This window comes from Camelina sativa, chromosome 12 (assembly GCF_030686135.1).
Source record: "Camelina sativa cultivar CO46 ecotype springtype chromosome 12, ASM3068613v1".
NCBI lineage: Eukaryota > Viridiplantae > Streptophyta > Magnoliopsida > Brassicales > Brassicaceae > Camelina > Camelina sativa.
Window position 1 is genome coordinate 15,183,826 of NC_141891.1, and position 14,041 is coordinate 15,197,866.

At 27.3% G+C, this 14,041-nt stretch overlaps 1 protein-coding gene across 2 annotated transcripts; it reads right to left on the bottom strand.

Moving 5' to 3' along the window:
* Nucleotides 1-273: 273 nt before the first annotated feature.
* LOC104731802 (calcineurin B-like protein 1) lies at nt 274-3,513 on the bottom strand. Of its 2 annotated transcripts, none has more exons than XM_010451287.3 (9): nt 3,234-3,513; nt 2,602-2,809; nt 2,277-2,359; nt 1,887-1,946; nt 1,346-1,454; nt 1,198-1,250; nt 1,012-1,092; nt 800-912; nt 274-704 (listed from the first exon to the last, which is right to left on the bottom strand). In XM_010451287.3, the coding sequence occupies exons 2-9, from the start codon at nt 2,678-2,680 to the stop codon at nt 641-643; spliced, it is 642 nt and encodes a 213-aa protein (XP_010449589.1). In that variant the 5' UTR covers nt 2,681-2,809; nt 3,234-3,513; the 3' UTR covers nt 274-640. The 2 variants fall into 2 exon arrangements, with proteins under 2 accessions (XP_010449589.1, XP_087335077.1); XM_087478951.1 differs by having other exon boundaries at nt 2,602-2,803; nt 3,234-3,435.
* Nucleotides 3,514-14,041: the final 10,528 nt, after the last annotated feature.

The window sequence follows — 14,041 nt, forward strand, 5'->3', positions numbered from 1 at the left end:
GTAACAAAACCACAAGAAGGGATGGAGAGAAGCTGAATCCAAATCGAAATGTAACAATGAAGAGAACATTAACTCTCTAGTCAGAGAACGAATCGAGAAAAGAGACCTAAATTGCTATGAACTCGAAGTCGAGAGAGACGAAGAAGAAGAGCAAAGACGAGAGTGGCAAGACCGTAATTTTTGTACTTTAAGCTTTTGAGGTAAAGGGCCTAACAAAAGTTTATATTCACAATTTTATACTTTGAAGATTCGATTTGAACAATCAGACCCGTATAAAGCACTAATGTAACAAATCTCTTTAATCTTTTACTTTACAAAAATCAATACACTAAGAAACAACAAATGTATGAATGTGTTATGTACAGACTCATTAACATTTTCCTAACTATATGAAGTAAAAAGGAATGGTAATTAACGCTCATTTTCTTTTTCTTTATAAGCTAAAACCAAGGATTTCAAAACTGTATCTGAGAAGAATAAAAAAGGAACCCAGAATGATAAAATTCCAGGTAAAAGAAACAATTTCAAGAAAAATATGCTCTATTACTACTACTGTCTACAAACACATGTTGTTGATTACACACACACCCATCAGGCTTCCAACAATTGTACGCTTCGGTTTAAACCAAGATTGTTCCTTTCAAGTGGCAATCTCATCGACTTCTGAATTGAAGACAAAACTCGGAAACGTTGTCGTTATATCCCTGCACAGTGTTTTATGGTGTATACACAGTAAGAATTTGACATTTGTCATTTGTTATTTTTTTCAATTATTTGTTTGTCTTTTTGGTTTCCATACCTGAGATATGGAAGAGTCATGATCTTAAGCAATGATGGGTTTTTAATTACGAAATCACTCCACTCTAGTTTATCAATCTTTCCATCTTGGTTCACGTCTGCATCTTCAAATGTCTGTTCATGAACGAGAAGGAAAGAAAGAAACCACATTTAGAACATAATCTCTAAATGTTTGAACTTCAAGACAGAACAAAACCAATGACAACAACAGACCTTATCGAGTATAATCTCTATGGTTTCATCAGCCAATTTCATTTCGGATTCGCAGAGAAGGGCGATCAACATTTGCTTGACCTGCAAAAGAACATCACATTCAATAACCTGACTTCAAGAACATGGCAAAAGATCTTTCATGACTAGTATTTCAAAGCTTGCAAGTTATTATTATTTAGTTATTACCTCTTGGCGTTCAATGTAACCTGTGCAGTCCATGTCGTAAAGCCTAAACGTAACTGAGAAGACATCATAAACCAGAATCAGTAAAAACTCTTCACAAAGGCTTCTAGAAACAATAGATCTGATGAAACTCTCTCTCATGTCAACTTACAATCTATTTTGTCCTCTAGAGAAGCATTGGGGTGGAAAACATTGAGGGATCTTACAAAGTCCCCAAAATCGATGACACCTTTTCGTTTAACATCAAACATATCAAATATCTGCAAGGAAGCCATAATTGTTTAGTTTAGTGGACATGATCTTATTATCTACTCCCTCTGTATCAGAATACTTGATTTTTTAAGATTTTCACTAGGATTAAGAAAATAATTAATGTCATCCAAACAATACAAATGATTAACCCAAAACAATAAATGATGTATATAACCGTGTGCTTTTTTTTTTATGCTTAGAACAAATGGATTGATTTAATAGTTTATTTATAGTAAAAGCAAAATCATTAAATAGTTAGTTGATTTTGAAAATAAGAATGCATTAAATACTCTAGAAAATCAAGTATTCTGATACAAGAAAAAATCCTAGAACATCAAGTATTTTGATACAGAGGGAGTATTAACCAAGAAGGTCTTGGTTCAAATCACTCTTCAATAAGACCAAAGTTTGTAAAAGCAAGAGGAACTCAGAGATTTTACCCTATTAGCAAATATGTTCTCCCTCTTCCGGCTCTTGAACAAGGCAAGTTGAAACTCCTCCTGCATACACACATGAAGCTAGAATTTAAAAAACCAAGAGAGATAAGGTGGGGCCATGAAAGCTTCAAAATTTCAAAATCAAAGCAATCAATAAAATACTTAATTCAAGTCAAACATTAAGGCCTACGATACATTGAATTGATGCAATATGCCAATATGGAACAGACAGATCAGCATGGAAGAATAATAATAATTATAGCTGAAATAAAGTCAACAAAGTTGAAAAATACTGTAGATGAATAGCGTAAAGAACAAAAAGATACTAGGATGGGGTCATGAAGGATCCAGATTTTGGGTCAAAAGAAACAAGCTTTAACAAAGTCTTTGTACCTTGTTTATCAAACCATCATCAACAACGGAACTGCTTATGCTCTTGAACAGCTCAAACAATGCTTCAACCTCACTCACACTAACTGGAAAATCGAAAAAGACACTGCTAGATCAAAAACAAAGTACCAGGAACAAACAAAAGAAATAAATCCACTTTATTCAGATAGGTAAAGACCTCAAAACAGAAAGCTAATAAACTTCAAAACTCATATGTAAGTGAATAGAGAAAGATGTATCATAATGATATAGATGATTATTCTCGTATCATGAAATCGAAAGAACCTAAAGGAGGTTTAAACTTATTGAACATGAGTGTAATGCTTACAAGCTGTCTCAGAGGCAAGCTTAACAGGGTCTTCGTGTCCTCGGAATTCTCTTGCTGCCTTGGAATGGAAGCAGCCCATTTACAGATCAAATAAGACTATGGGAGACCTTAAAACCGCAGGTTAATACGATCGAAGACGGATTGAATCCAACAGCTAATTCAGCTTTTTTCTTCTGAGATGCTATATAGCTTTGATTTGCTACTGTTACTGCATATAATCACAAGCATCTTTTTAGAATCTACGCATATTCCATTGAAACAGAACAGGAAAGATTCTGATATAGAAAGAAAAAAAAGAGAGAGACGAACAATGCCTTGTGATGTGTAAAATTGAGAACAGTAACTAACAAACAAAAAAAATCTCAAAAACTTGCTTAAATTTTCTGGGGAAAGAAAACATACAAGAACAAAAGTGTAACCCTAGAAAAAGTTGTATCAATATGAAAGAAAATACAAAGTTCTTAGGATCCATAACATAGGAATACATATAATTGGAAAAAAAAAAAAAAAAAAGAATCGAAACCAGAAGATCAATGTAGGAACATCGAGAATTCCGAATCCAGAAATCAAATTAAACCACAAAATTCGTATCAAACAAAAAAAAAACCAAAAAAAAAATAAGAAACACTCACCACCCAAGAGAACGGCTCGCCGGCGAGATCCAGAGAGAGAGGAACGAGAAACAGCAAAAGAAAGAGAGAAAGAGAGAGATTTGTGTGTATGATGGGATTGGTGAACGGTGAAGGCAAGATGGATGATCGGACGGTTGAGATCAATTACACTAGATGCTTTGCTGCTGTGGGCTTTTTTTTTGTTTCCTTTTAATTTTCCTTTGGTTAAAAGAAATGGGGAATTTAGTATATGAAGGGATTATCGCACGTGTGAGTCTCGTAAGCGCGTGCGAGACGAGTCAGTTTTGGAAGTTAATAAAAATCGTTATTTATTAGGGATCAGATCTCTTTTGTCGTCATGTACTATTTCAGTTAAGACCGAACCGAAGTTACCTGATTCTCCCATACATTTGATTGCTGTTACGTATGATTTCTCTTCTGTCTTTTTTTTTTTTCTTTTCTGTTACAACTTTGTTTTGTTACGTAAGCATACACGATAATACTTACTATATATTGTTCTGGAAATTATTACTGGTTTGAATGAGAAAAATAGATTAGAAATTTATGGTTTTGTTGGATAATCAATTCAAAAGTTCCGTTTTGTTTTCAAATTACCTTCACATCTGGGGAATAATCAAAGATGCGTCTATTTTAATAGTCAAAATGGCACCTCACTAGGAATATTCTGAATATCCGGAATTGGGGACCGTGGCTCATATTTTTTTTTTCTTTTTATATTCTTTTATTCTCGATGGTCCATAATTTGACTGTGGATGCATATGGAAAATCATAAACTTGGGAAACGTTTTTCTTCGACTGATCATATCATCGTAATGTGCTGTGTTTCTCGAGACGTGCATGTTGGTGGTAATCCATCTTCTTTCATTTTGCTTATATGTTTTTTTAAAAAAACACACATAGCTCCAACTCTCCAACTAGCATGCGACATATCATTGGTGTCAATACTAGTTGATATGAAAGAAAAAGAACAGTAACTAGTAAATGTACAAAACTTTATTTTTGTAAGTGATAAAATAGATATTTTATTTATTGAAACAAAGGAAACAAAGACCATAAACGTTACAAATATATATATATATATATATATTGCATATAACCATTGTATTGTATTTGATTCTACACTTTGTAAACTCTTTGTGATATGAAAGTATTTGATTTGCCGTTAAAAATTCAAAAGAATCATCGCTAAAATCCCAATTGATTTCATTTCTGAAATAAACACTTTAACTAATATTTTACTTGTTTAACTGGTTTAATTTTCTACACTAAAAGCAATTACAAAATTTGTTTTATTTCAAATTTAATTGTATAATTAATTTAATAGTTTAATGAAAATCGATTGTCTTATATCATTTTGAATTTAAAAAAACAACTAAACACAAGAACAAGTGTTTTAATCCATGCATGATATATATATATATATATATATATAGTGTATATATATTTAGGGCGCCATTTTTATAGTCACAGCATTAAAAAGTATAAATTGCTCTGACTACCATTATCTGTCGAAATGCTTAATTAGATAATTACAGCGTTTTATAATAAACTAAACTAGATGTTGAAGCCAATTCTCGATAATATTTTAAATTAATTTAACTTTTAAAGTAGCGTGTATTTATGATTTAAATATATTGTAGACCAGTCGGTGTGGAATCAGTACATTTGGTCTGCAATGTGGCAGGCAAAAGTTGACATATTTAGGACCTTAATTACGACCAAACCACGTGATTATCGTTCAAGCAATAATATAAATTATGGTTACTGATTTAGTAAAGTTTGATTCTCCGACCGTTACTTGATAATATAACCCACTTTTTCAAAGGCACTTTAGAATTAATAAATAAAGAATCAGTTATTTTGTAAATTGTAACAAAGTTATCATTTAATACGGAAAAATGTCATTTAATACATAAATTTTAACCAGAAAAATCATGAATTTTGTGAGAATATTGTTGAGAAAGCCACAAACAATATGTCGTTAAACAGTAAAAGAACAATAGTTCGTTACTCAGTTATCTTGTTTAACAACAGATGAATCTGGGTTTGGTCAATAATATTTGATATTTTAAATGGTTAAATAATTTTATACTAAATTTATATTTTTTTAATCTAAATTTAAAAATTCATGTAGTAAATGACATTTTCCAAATTAAAAACCGATATTCAAATATACAGTCACGTAATCATTCGTCTTGTGCATTTGTGAGTTATCCATGTTTTCAATGAAACCCAAATTATAGTATCATTTTTATATTCAGTTGACTATATAAGAAAAGAAAGTAATAAAATATAAAAAAACAAATGCAAAAATCAGGAAGCTACGAGATTTATGTAGAAAAAAGGGAGAACATAAGACTATTAGAAAGTGTTCAATACATAAAGAGTCTAATAGAGAACATATAGTGTTATACCTGCACTACATGCGAATTTGTTTATAGTTATATATATATATTTATTGCAATATTTTTTTTTGCTTTTTATATTTTTACATATGAAAGATTAAAAATTATATATTAACAAAAAAACCTAAGATTTTTTAGTGAGAAGACAAAGACTACTAAATTTTTTTTAAAGCTAAATCTTATTCTAAAGTAATTTTTGTAGACGAAAACTATTAGCATATTTTTTGAAGGAAGTAAAATAATCATACCATTTGCACATTTGATTGGTAGATAACAAAATTTAAACATCTTACAATTCTTGTCTAAAACTTAAGTATTTAGATATACTAGGTGCTTCCCCACGCAACGCGTGGGTTGTGGTGTAGTTGGCACTTTCTTGTTTTTTTTTTGGTTTTTTCGTTTTCTCTTTTGTATTATTTCGTCTTAATTAGGCATATACGGGCTTTGCCGTCACTTTTATTTATACACTATATGTTTATACCATTTTGTTCAGATGTGTATAATTGTGGCGTTTACTTTTTATGAATTATGAAGATGTTGTTTCTTGCTTTTGAGGATCCAATCTTATCATTGACTGATATCGTTTCCAATACATTTATTGTATTATAGATTTTCTAAATTAATTGCTTATGTAAACCCTTCATATGTTGATGTTGCAATAATAAGTTACTTTTTAAAAATATCTTCCGTGTAAGTGATTATGTTTGTATGCCAATGTTTTGATCTAATATCAATAAGATCGTTTCTATTTTTCTTTAGTTGGCTTTGAAACCAATATTGAGTTAAGCAAATAATGGGTCGAATTATGGTGTTAATAAGTAATATAAATTCTTATGTATATATATTGTATATATGTGACTATAAATTTAGCTAACTAAAAAATTATGTAATATTTAAATACAATCTTGAACATATATATATATATATTTTATTTGTGGGAGGAATGTATGAAATTATTGGATAAAAGTTATTTTTGAGTTAAATGACCTTTAATGTCTTTAAAGTGAGTTAAATATTAATAAATTTTTATATGTATCTTGACTTTTTTAAAAAGGAATACCAAGTGTTTCCTTCCAAATTTGAAGTGATATAGTATTTTAGTTTTCTTATATGATTTTATGAACTTCAATGTAAAAGTTTTTCAAAATAATAAGTACACTCACTGATTGAATTATAAAATTTGGAGAAATGTTTATTTCGTTTAATCATCTGCTCTTTTAAATAAATTAAATAAGTATGTTGTTATTCCTACAAATAGGACAACATATATTATAGTTTAACCATGGAGTTAAGCAATAGAAATGGAACTTGTGATTGCAAGACAAAATGCTTATATGTTACAATTGATCGTTTAAAAATGAATAGGAACATCTAATTCTCAAATAAAGTTGATTGTTTTGTTAAAACTAACATATGTGAATTTAAATTTAACTATGCAAATTTGAAAAATAAATATGAATAGATTAGAAAGGCAAGAAATATAAAAGAAATATTTTTTATATAAATAAAATAAAAATTGAAAACAATGTTAAATATATATAATATTTTATACATTAAAATATAGAATCAAACTCTTACAAGTTACAACACATATGAGATATAACAACATTTGATATTGGTAGGAGAGGAAGAGAGAATGTTTACTATAAGATGGTAATCCAAATTAGATAATGGAGATGAATCTTTAAAAAATAGAACAATGTAATATCTATATATATATAATACTTTCTAAATTAAAATATAGAATCAAACTCTTACAACACATATGAGATATAACAACATTTGATATTGGTGGGAGAGGAAGAGAGAATCCCTAAATAAGTAAAAGAGAAGTACAAAATTGAATTCAGGTCGGGTCAAAGATTAAAAAAAATCCGAAATTAACAGTTGGATACTTGCAAATCGGATCATTTATTGGGTATGGATATAAACCCGAAATCAAACACAATAATTAATGTTAAGGAATTAAGTTTTAGACAATAATAATGAGCTAATATTTAGGGAAACTGTTTAAAGTTATTACCATAAAAATCAAGCTATTAAATTCGAAATTGTATATATAATGTAAACATATTTAATTTGGTTATATTATTTGAGATATCTATGGAAACAAGATAATCAAAATTTATATTACCAAATCGATCATTTATTTCAGATTTTTAGAATTTTCTAAACAAAACTGTGCTTATAAATTCAAATTACTACATATGGAAAACAAGACTAACCTAATTATCTATGACCTCTATATATATAATCTTATTAGCAAACTATATATCACACATCTCCATTGTTTCTTATGAAAACCTTTGTACAGAACATCTCATTATCAAGCCAAACAAATGCGTCATTGTATATTTTTTGTTATAGAAACATTCATATTTCATGTCGTTTGTTTGTGAGTATACGAATTATGTAATCTATTTTGCAGCTTATTCTCAAAAACGCAAACATATAATGATTGTCTGTTCAAGAAATTATGCTTTATTTTTTTGCCTAATTTTTTTTTGTATGGTTAGTATACGCATTTTAACTTTGTGCCACTATTTTATTATTTATCTTTTTTTTCCACATCCATTTTATTACTGATCTAAATCATATATATTTGAATAAAAAATTGGCAAGCATGAATGACAGCTGATATTATATTTTTCCATTCAACATCATATACAAGAGGAGATAATCAATACGTTCCATATGTATCAAAACGCTTGGTAAGTATGAATTCCAACTGATATTATATTTTCTATAGTTTTTTTTTCTTTGGATTTTTTTTTGTCTTTGACCATCTAAAGTCATGTATTAAACACATTCTTTGGTGCACAAAAAAAAAAAACACATTCTTTATTTTTCTACATGTTTTGCCAGAAAAAAACAGTACTCCAATCGCAATCACTTATTAATCATAATATTTTGTATTATTTGTATTAAAATTTTAAAACTATAAGGTTTATGGAATCATTTAAAGTAAAAAAATTACCTCATTTGAACCTTGGAGTGATCTTTTAATTTATTTAATGTTTGGTTGGAAAAAAAAATTTCCTCATTTGGATTACATAATATATTATAGGCTTTGTAACCTTACTTTAAGAACAAACAATGACCAAATATATATAATAACACTACATTATTAAAAAATGATCCAAAAATATAAGTTGATATATTTTTTGGATTGAAAATTCTGCTGTATTATAATCCTGTATTATAAGGATTTACAATATCTATAATATCCTAAAATTTTACTTCTCAATATCATATTGTCAAAAAGTTAATCAAATCTAACAATCTTATATATATATATACATATAGGATTTACAATATAGGATTCTCTTTTACAAAAATGCACGGGTTGGTTTGCAAAACTCACAATAATACGGTAGAGTTTATATTAATTGTTTACATATTTAGGCTAGGATTGATATTTTTTTGAATGCAATTCTTTATGGGTTGGTCCGTCAAAATATATTATGAGTGTGTATCTTTTGCAAATGCATATTTTTATGCATACAATTTTTTAGTGGGTTAGTTCATTAAAATATACACTGTGAGTGTGTATTTCTTACAAATATATATATATATATATACAAATCCAATATTTTACGGGTTGTTTTGTAAAAAATTATATTGTGATTATCTATTTTTTACGAATTGATTTTGTCAAATATAAAATGTAAATGCGTATTATTATAATGTATATTTTATACTAATATAATCTTTTACGGGTTGGTCCATAAAACATATGATATGAGTGTGTATTTTTACAAATGCAATATTCTATAATACTTTACGTATATCTAATTTCTACTACAAATCATATTTAAATATATAAATATTCCCCTGCGCTGTAGCGCGGGTACGATCCTAGTGATTACTTATAAGATAATAATCCAAATTAGATAAAGGAGATAAATCTTTTAAAATAAGAACAATGTAAAATATATATCATGTAGTCTCTAAAATTAAAATTTAGCATTAACAATTTACAATGATATTTCATTTTTTTTTTACAACCCATACAACAAAAATAAGAAATCAAAAAAACAAAAAAATGAAAAATGATTTGAGGTATTGTAGAAGAGAATGAGAGAATGTGAAAATGAGATAGTAAAAGAATGTCAATATGAGAGAATGATAGATTGAGAGAATGCTTATTTATATGATAAGAAATGATGGAAGTTACATTTAGAACTATGGAGTTACAATAGTAATTTATTGTGTTTGAATAGAATTGAGTGATAGAATATGATTAATGCATAATTTATTTTATTTTCAGTTATAATTTTATTTTAATGTGTGAGTTAAATGTGTTAAATGTATTGTGTTTATTGGATCTTAAATATTGTTTAAAGCAATTAGAAAGCAAATAAAAAAATAAAAAAAAATAAGAAAACATTAAATGAAAATCAACCAATAAAAAGAGACCAAAACCTTACTTTTATATATATATATATGATATATTGCTTTAAACTTTGAAATGAGAAATATATTATAAACAATAATTTTACATGAGAAATATATTAATTTAGCCAACCAAAATATGAATATAAGTTTAGCCAACCAAAATAAATAAAAAATATTAAAATTTAACCAAAAATAATTTCTCTTGAAAGATAATAAGTTAGTAGGAGGAATGAATTAATGTACAATTATTGGATAGGAGTTACATTTGAGTTAAATGGAGTTACATGTCTTTAATTATAAATAAATATTTTAATTTTTTATAACCTAAAATAAAAGGAATACCAAGTGGCTGAATCAATCACATGATTTGGTTGTTTGTTGATATAAACTCAACACTTACACATAATATTTTAAAATAAAAAATATTACTTTTTAAGTGACAAACTAAATTAGTTTTCTTATAAAATTATATGAATTCTTCAATCTCAATAATTTTTAAAATCCCAAGGATAACTTATATTTTTTTGGTTTTCACTCATCAATTTAATTTATAGTGCTAGATTTCATACTAATGGTTTCATCTTTAGAGAATTTAGTGAAATGATATTTTTAAAATTATATTTTATTTTTATATTTAAGTTCCAGTTGAATATGTTTTGTTTTTTGGATCATTTTTTATTTTGATTAAAGACACAAAAAACCAATTGTTTAATTATGTTCTTTTTGTTTTCAAAAACCTCAAATCATAAAATATATATATATATATATATATATATTATATTGATCTCTGCAGATTTAACAATTGGATCACAAAACAAAATAGTCTTTATAAATGGATAAATGGATAATTATATTGATCTTTAAATATTATATTGATCTTTATAAATTATTTAAAATGATACATGAATATGTGAGATAACCAAGACATAATAGATAATTATATATGGATCATTTCAACTTTATGATCTTATTGTGTGGTGAATATTGTAAGGAAGTATGAAAATAATGACTTATAAGATGTTAATATAAAATAGAAAATGGAGATAAACATTTTGAAAGATTAAAATAAATATATAAACTCAATGATATCAAATCATACAAACTCTAAAACTAAGCTTTTACAATGATATTTGATTTGATTTTTTATAACCCATACAACAACAATAACCAAAAAAAATACAAAACAAAACAAAACAAAACAAAAAAGAGATTTGAGAGTAGTGGAAGAAGATGAGAGAATGAAAGAGTGATAGACTAAGAGAATAAGATAATGAGTATTTATAGGAAGAGAAATGATAAAAAATTACATTTAGAAAAATTAGAGTTACAATTCTAATTTATTGTTTTTTTTAATACAATTGATTAATACAACTTAGTGGAGAAATAAAGTTAATGCATAATTTATAGGGAGAAGCTATAAAGATTTCAGTTTTATATTATGTGAGTTAAATGTGAAAATTTATTGTTTTGAATTTGTGTTTTAATATGATTTTTTTTTTGTTAAAATTGCATTGCCAAGTGGACCAATAAGGAGATACTGAAACTCTACTTTTATATATATGATTTGTATTTAAGCTTCTCAACTAAATACAATGTGACTCTCAAATTCTCTTTTAACAAAAAGATTTTCATGCAGCTTGGTTAACTTTTTAATGGTTATAATTAAGATAGACAACTTCTCTTCCTGCTAGCTATTCAATTTCTTGAATACAATTCTAAAATTTAATTTAATTTCCTTCCTCTTTTCTCTCTGTATTTTTCTCAACCAACATTATATCATTAATTTAACTATCTTTCATTCGATAGTGAACAAAACTCCAATCTTTTTCATATATTAATTTTTATTTCTCTAAGAACACAGTACTTTCATGAATTTTTCTACAATATTAACCAAATTTCTAGTCACTGCTGCAACCCTTCAAATTGTTGAGAAAATTCTAACATCTAAACTATATGTTCATATCTTCATGGTTTGCCCTAAGAGGACGAAGCAAATTTTTGGTTTTACTCTTGATACATATTTATCTTTTGGTGATGTATCTACTTACTTAAATAATACATCATCATGTTCTAAGTCTCTCTATATTTCTTATATAAATATTAAACAAATTTGTGATATGAAAAAGAATAAAAGACATGGAAGATGTTTCAAATTCCTCTTTAATTTTAAATGTGTTTGTTTTAATTTAGGTGATTTTAATTTGGATTGATAGGTGACACTCTCTCATTGTTGACATGTAACTCATATGGAGAGAGTTGAGTAATTTTAATAGTATAGATTAACATCTAAACCAACTAAACCAACTTCTAATCCAGTTATAACTGTGTTTTAAATGTGTTTGTTTTAAATGTGTTTGTTTTAACATCTATACTATTAAAATTTTAAATGTGTTTGTTTTAATTTAGGTGATTTTAATTTGGATTGATAGGTGACACTCTCTCATTGTTGACATGTAACTCATATGGAGAGAGTTGAGTAATTTTAATAGTATAGATTAACATCTAAACCAACTAAACCAACTTCTAATCCAGTTATAACAATCTGGTTAATACTAATTGGAAGCACCCAGCCTTGTTTGTAAAGGAGCCACTCCCATGATCACCATTCACAAATCAATAAGCAGTTTGGAGAAGGTGGTTGAATTTTATAATTTGAGAAAGCGGTTGAAGATAGTGGTTAGAATATATTTTTGGTGGTTACAAACACTAATCCCTAATCACTAGGTTCCGATTGGTAACACCATTTGAACTAGGCGGTTAAAATTTTTTCAGCGGTTGTAAAGAAGGTGCTTAAAAAGAAGACGGTTAGAAAATATGGAAGAAAAAAATGGTTAAGTTAAAGTGAGTGGTTAAATAATAGTTTTGATTGGTAACAAGCGGTTGAATAGTAAACAAGTTATTATAGAAAATAATATAAAATAAATTGAAATACGAAAACATTTTAGAAAAAAATATTTCTATTTTTATAAATTCATTTAGAAAATAATATATATGAATATTATTTTTTAAAATTTAAATATTTTTTTAAAAATCCAACCGTCTCGTTTGCAAACGAACCGCCTTATTTTTGGGGCAGTTGGCAACCTCCCGTTTCCCCCGTTCCAACTACTCTCTTCAACCACCTACTCCAACCGCTTCTTCCAATCACCATGTTGATTGGTAACTTTCAAGGCGATTCATTTGCAAACGAGACAGTTGAAGATTACCAATCAAACCCTAATAAAAACCAACACTTGGTTTTGTAAAGAGGTTACCAGGTTGGACAGTTCTTTTTTTTTGGGCAAAAGGTTGCAAAGTTTTTATTTCTTTGTTTTTGGCTTATTAATATTTTCATATAAAAAGCATTGAGAAGAATAGCAAGATTATGGTTTGAATTTTTTTTAATGAAGATTATGATTTAAATAGTAACATGTTTTTTTGTAATGAAGATTATGGTTTTGTTAACATATAATAAAGATTTTTAAAATAAATATTTGATAATTTCGTTAATATCACATTTGATCATTTTGTAAATATTATTTAAATATATTAATATTTAGATTATAAATTAGATAATAATTTCTATTTTATATTTTATTTTATTTTTAACTAAATTAATTTCAGTTATTTATAATTTATATTTATTCAACCGATGTAATGTTACCTATCAAAGCTCAATACTCAACCATTTTTTTTTATGTATTGTATTTTCCATCCTTTAACTTTAACCATTTTCTTTGATTTTCTATAACAAAGCGGTTTACCTAACCGTTTCGATACATCAACAACAAAATAATTTAGCTTAATTTTTGTGGTCGGCATGATTTGGTTCTTTTAGATTTCGCCAAATCGGCAAATTAGCATTTAAAAACCCAAATAAATTATTTTGATGCGGGTTTGACTTGACTCTTTGTCATGGTCAGTTTGGTGACTCGTGGTCTCGTGTTGATAACGCGTTCTCAATTAGTATTATTATTTTATTTATATATACAATTATATATATACAAACGCAGCATAAGTGCATCC